Below are 6,367 nucleotides of genomic sequence, written 5' to 3' on the forward strand. Positions count from 1 at the left end.
CAGAGCCATTTGGAGAAGGTCCGTAAGCTGGAACCACCGAAAGTGGGTAAGCTGGCCAGTTTCATTCCGTTCGGCACGGCAGTCGAGCAGCTGTGCGAACACTTGGAGGCGGCGGAACTCAAACAGCACAGAACTGGTTGAAAAGCTCCCAGATAACGACAAGCGCGAGTGGGTGCGCTTCAAGCGAGGGAAAAAGAAGGTAACCCTAAGGACCTTCACCGATTTCCTCTCCGAAAAAGTCTCGGAGGCCTGCGAAGCGAACGTCAGCATGGACTACAAGTCAACCGGAAAGTTTAGCAGCGACAACCGTTCAGGAAATGCCCAAAGCAAAGCGAAGGAGAAGTGTGCGGTGTTCAACCACAGCGAAGCTGAGAATCGTCAATCCGGCGTTGGAGAACGAAGGAATCTAGGGCGTGCAGGGCGTGTCAGTGTAGAGACCATCGGTTGCGGTATTGCCAAGATTTCAAGAACCTGTCGAACGCGGACCGGATGAAGGTTGTGGATCGCTGGAAGCTGTGCCACGTGTGTCTGAACGAACATGGTTCGGCGCAGTGTAAGTTCAAGCTGCGATGCAACGTTGGAGGATGCTGACAAGCTCACAATTTTCTTCTACATCCGATCAATGGTGCAATTGGTACCACAGTGCACATTCGGACAAACAACGTCACTTTGTTACGAATGATACCAATTGGTCTTCACTGCGGAGAAATATCCATCACTGTGTTGGCTTTCCTGGATGAAGGTGCATCGGTGACTCTGGTGGAAAGGAACTTGGCGAATCGCTTGGGAGCAGTCGGAGTCCACGAGAAATTTACCATAAAGTGGACGGCTGACATTGCTAGAGTAGAGAAGGAGTCAAAGCGGATGAATTTGTGGGTCTCAGCTGTTGATGCGGATGAAAAACTTCTTCTGAAGACGGCCGCACTGTCAAAAAGCTGATGTTGCCTACACAAGTTTTGGACGCAAAGGAGCTTTTGCGGCAGTATAAGCATATGCGAGGATTGCCCATCTCCTCGTATGACGGACGGCCGAAAATACTCATCGGGTTGAACAACATCCACTCGTTCGCCCCGATTGAAGCAAAGCTCGGTGCAGTGATTGATCCGATAGCCGTGCGGTGCAAGCTCGGATGGACGGTCTACGGACCGAAGCAAGCGAACGCTGTCGAAGCGAGCAGCGGATATCTTGGAATCCCCCAGGAAGTGAAAAATGAAGACCTTCATAAGCTGCTGAAGGCACACTACGCACTGGAAGAATCGGTCGTTGGCGTACCGCGGGAGTCTGCTGAGGACGAGAGAGCTCGAGAAGACCACGAGACGAATCGGTGACCACTTCGATACCGGGCTACTGTGGAAGACGGACGATCCAAGGTTCCCGGATAACTACCCGATGGCGTTGCGAAAGCTGAAGCTACTCCGGAGGAGCTCGTCGGAACGGAACCCGATAAGGTATGGTACCTTCCACTAAACGTGGTACTGAACCCCAAAAAACCAGGTAAGGTATGCCTTGTACCGCTGCGGCAACGGTACAAGGTATCTCCCTGAATTCACAGCAGTTAAAAGGGCCTGACATGCTTGTGCCGCTAGTAACTGTGGTCGTTGGGTTTCGGGAATACAGAATTGCTGTAGGTGGCGGTCTGCGTGAAATGTATCACCAGATGAAGATCATCGCTCGGAATCGGTAAGTACAACGTTTCCTCTTCCGGAAAGATTCCAAGGGACCTCCACGCGTGTTCATCATGGACGTTGCCACGTTTGGATCGACGAGCTCTCCCTGTTCGGCCCAATATGTGAAGAACCTCAACGCTCAAGAGTACGCTGGGCAATATCCGGAGGCATCAGTGGCGATTATCAACCGTCATTACGTCGACGACTACTTTGATAGCGTCGACACCGTAGACGAGGCGATCGAGTGAACGGAGCAAGTCAGGTTCATTCACCAGAAGGGAGGCTTCGAGATTAGGCACCCCTATTCTGTATTTCGTTCGAAACGAAATTCCCATACACAAAAATATTTTTCGTATGAGAATTTTGTTTCGAACGAAATACAGAATAGGGGTGAGGAACTGGGTTTTGAATTCGCCGGAAGTACTCCAGAGCCTCGGTGAGCAGAAACCGGTTTCAGCCGTCCACATTACCGAAGACAAAGTAACGTCACACGAACGCGTGCTGGGTATGATCTCGGATCCGGATCGTGATGAATTATCTTTCTCTACCCAACATCACCAAAAGCATCTTCCGTACCTATACGGAAACAAACGGCCAACGAAACGTGCGGTGTTAAGCACGCAGCTTAACACCGCACGTTTCGTTGGCCGTTGGCGCACATGGGCTTCTTCGATCCACTTGGTTTACTTTCTCCGTTCACGATCCACGGAAAGATCATCGTGCAGCACTTATGGCGTAGTGGTTGCGATTGGGACGACGCGATTATCGACGATTGCTGGGAAATGTGGAAGCGCTGGATTGCTGTACTGCCGGAAGTCGAAAACATTAGGATTCCACGTTGCTATCTTGGAGATTCCTTGTCGTCTGCGGTTGAGTCAATCGAAGTTCACATCTTCACGGATGCCAGCGAACACGCATACGGCTGTGCTGCGTATCTGCGAGTAGTCATCGACGGAGCTGTGCGGTGTGTTCTAGCTATGGCTCGATCGAAAGTGGCACCGTTGAAGCGCCAGTCAATCCCGCGACTGGAGTTGATGGCGGCTGTACTTGAAGCGCGGATGAGTCAAACGATGATCGCCACGCATTCACTGAAAATCGATCGATGCGTACTGTGGACAGATTCACGAACGGTTTGGAGTTCGATCCGGTCTGACCAACATAAATACAAACAGTTTGTTGCGTTCAGGATCGGTGAAATACTGGCGAGCGACGGATTGGCGATGGGTTCCAACGAAGCAGAATATCGCGGGCGTCCTGACGAAATGACATCGAGGTAACGATCTGGAAAGCGATGGGGTATGGTTCATGGGTGCACCGTTCCTGCACCAGCCCGAAGACCAGTGGCTGACTATGGAGGTGCCGATCGAAGAGACGTACGAGGAAGCCAGGGGCCACGTGACATTCCATGGCGTGGTTGAAGTAGACCGATGCTCGAGATGGACAACGCTGCAAAGGGTGATGGCGTGTGCGGTCAGGTTCATCGACAATTGCAAACGAAAGGTAGCAGGGCTGCCGATAGTCACCTTGAAGGCAACAGATAACCAGCAACATCAAATCCTGGTACCCATGCAATCGATACAACGTCCGCTCGAGAGAGTTGAGTTTCGAACTGCGCAGATCATCCTGTGGAAGCAAGCGCAGTTCGAAGGTTTCCCAGATGAGATGAGCATCCTCACCAAGAATCTGGAACAACAACCAGATGAAGTAATGGAAACGGTGAAGAAGAGCAGTTGCCTGTACAAATTTACTCCGATTCTGGACAAAGAAGGTGTGCTGCGCTTGGGTGGTAGAATGGAGATGTCCGTTGACATGCTTTTCGACAAAAGGTGTCCAATCATTCTGCCAAGAAAGCACGCGACGACAGAGAAGCTGATCCAGTTCTACCACGAGAAGTATGGACACGCCAATCGAGAGACGGTGATGAACGAGCTTCGCCAAAGGTTCTGGATCCCGAACACCCGAGCTGCAATCCGTCAAGTGATGGGCAATTGCGTGTGGTGTAAAGTCCATCGCTGTCAGTCGCATCCCTAGTAGCACGCTTGTAACAAATCAATTGTAGAAACTTATATACGACTTATTTCAGTCATAAACAAGTTGCTGTAACTTATTGTGATGCAAGTGTGCTACTCGGACGGCATGTGGGAGCGGATGGTGAGGTCGGTAAAGGAGGCGATGAAGGCACTAGACGATGGGCGAACATTGTCCGACGAGGTTCTGCACACAACACTAGCTGAAGCAGAGGACATGATTAAAGCCCGGCCGCTAACGTGCATGCCGCAGGAATCAGCTGAGTAAGAACCGATTACCCCGAACCATTTCCTTCGTGGGTCGGTGACAAGTGCGGACTTGGTTCCAGCCAGTGGACATTGCGGAGGCTCTACGAGACACTTACAAGCGTTCTCAATACCTGGCGAACCGAATGTGGGAAAAATGGTGCAAAGAATACTTGCCGACAATCAACAAACTAACGGTGCCGGTGGTGTAGTGGTAAGCGTGATTACCTCTCACCCCAGCAGGCCTGGGCTCAATCCCATCGGCGCCGCCGGGATGTTCTGAGGCATAACATCTCTGATCACGCCTTCCTTCGGATGGGAAGTAAAGCCGTTGGTCCCCGGTTCATGAGTTGATGGGTCGATAGGTAGGGTCCAGGTGTGGGAGCTGCCTTCCTGGCACGTCGGTAGCATTGGTGCTCAGCACGGAAAACAAGATCGACGGAAAAAAACAAACCAAAGGAAAGACAATCAACAGACGGACGAAGTGGTTCGAGGAGCATAAGCCGCTACAGGTGAACGACCTGGTCTTCATAGTGGATGGAAAAACCCGGAAAAGCTGGATAGGAGAGATCGTGGAAGACGTACTCCGAGGACCAGACGGAAGAGTGAGGCTAGCGATAGTGCAGACGGCTAGAAGAGTCTACCGGCGTGCTGTAGTGAACTTAGCGGTGATGAAGGTCTGAAAGTAAATCCGGGACTGCCAGAGGAACTACCTGATGTTACGGGCTGGGGTATGTCAACACCGTAGGGCAGCAAACCCAACACAACAGTGTGCGTAGCTGCGGTTGGCGTACCTAATGTTATTGCCGTATCGTACTGTTGTCAGATGTGAAGAAAGGGAAGAGAAAAACAAAACCAAACAAACCAAATAGAATTTACAAATGGATATTGTTAGCAGATAGAGATTGTTAGCAGACAGAGTGAAATTAAAGAGGAATTTATCAAAACAAAAAGTGTTGAAACGTGAGAAATTTATTTCAGATCATAAAGTTCGTTTATACTGTGCATCTGGTTTCCTGTCGGCAAACTGAAAATAGAAGGAAATTATGATTATTTCTTTTGTTGAAGCTGATTAAATTTGAAACAGATGTATAGGAAAGCAAGCGACGATTTGAACGGGAGAATTCGTGGTAATTAGAAGCAAGAGCTAGAACGAGGAAACGGCTGTGTAGCGCACAAGAGCAGAATTAGACCACTTCTTTTTGAGCTGCCACAAAAAAGAGGCTGCTACAAAAATTTTGGTTTGGTTTCCGAACACTCGGCTCTCTCGACAACTGTCCAAATTGCATCCACTTTTGCTCTTCCTTTTCGAAATCCGAACTGCCTCTCCGACAATCCTTGCTCACTCTCCGTGCATTTCGTCAGTCTGTTCAGGATGATCCCCTCCAAGAGCTTTCCGAGTGTATCCAGCAGGCACTGCTGCGAGTTGCTCGTTGGTGACTTCGTCGTTATCTCCCTCTCCGTCTCCATACGATGTACGTGGCCAGGTCGTTGGATCGTGCTTCGAGAAAAGTCCTTCCACGATGACTTTCAGGAGCATGACTTGACATCTGATCTTCGTCATTGCGATACGGTGTGCGTCGTTGGAAGCAGCGTCTCGACCCAGATCCAGTTGACAGTTTGACTTGCAATGCTTTATCTTTCGTTTATGTGCTCGGAATATTCCTCTACGTTCCTCTCTGTCTGCTTCTGTTCTTGCTCTCTGAACACGTCTTCTGGCTCTGAGACAACTAGCGTGGAGGGTGCTAATTGTCTCGTTGCAGCAGTAAGCTGGAGGCCATATGCTCTTCCTAACTATTCTGTCTACTCGTCTTCCACTTCAGGTCGCAAGTTCTCGTCCTCTCTACTGCCACAGGATTCCGTTGGCCGATGCCATATCGGATTGCCTGATGGTCACTATAGGTCTATCCTTCACACACTCTCCAATTCATGTTTTCCACCAGCGACAGACTGCAGTCTGCAATAAAGTGACGTCGATAATGGATTCCCGGCCATCTCTGCGAAAAGTCCTGGTGGTGCCTTTATTGAACAGCTTAATTTCCAGCTTCGCCAGGACTTTCAGCAGAATGTGCTGTCTTGCGTTGGTACATCTGTTTCCCCACTTCACTGCCTAAGCATTGAAGTCTCCTCCGATGACTACCGGTCTTCGTCCGATCAGCTCTTCGGTAAGTCCAACCAGCGTCTCGTGGAACTGCTCCATCCGGGTACGTAGCAACTGCTTATGAATATTCAGTTAATTTTGGCGATCGCGAAACCTTCTTCTTGAATGGGGTATCTGCCCATAACTTTTATTTCAGCCATCCCAGCTCAGCTCTATCCGCCACCTAGTTACATTTATCGGGAGGGACTCGATACAGCTGTGCAGTGTCACAATAATTGAAGTTTATTTGAGCTACCTCTGTTATTGTTGCGACAAAACAAATTCAT

At 49.9% G+C, this 6,367-nt stretch overlaps 1 protein-coding gene across 1 annotated transcript; it reads left to right on the plus strand.

Moving 5' to 3' along the window:
- The first annotated feature begins 2,326 nt into the window (after positions 1-2,326).
- On the plus strand, positions 2,327-2,944 carry LOC135698819 (uncharacterized). The gene has a single exon (XM_065218952.1). The coding sequence runs from the start codon at positions 2,327-2,329 to the stop codon at positions 2,942-2,944; it is 618 nt and encodes a 205-aa protein (XP_065075024.1).
- The last annotated feature ends 3,423 nt before the right edge of the window (positions 2,945-6,367 follow it).

This window comes from Ochlerotatus camptorhynchus, unplaced genomic scaffold (genome assembly GCF_037179485.1).
Source record: "Ochlerotatus camptorhynchus isolate MF236.1 unplaced genomic scaffold, CSIRO-AGI_Acam_v1.1 ptg000095l, whole genome shotgun sequence".
NCBI lineage: Eukaryota > Metazoa > Arthropoda > Insecta > Diptera > Culicidae > Ochlerotatus > Ochlerotatus camptorhynchus.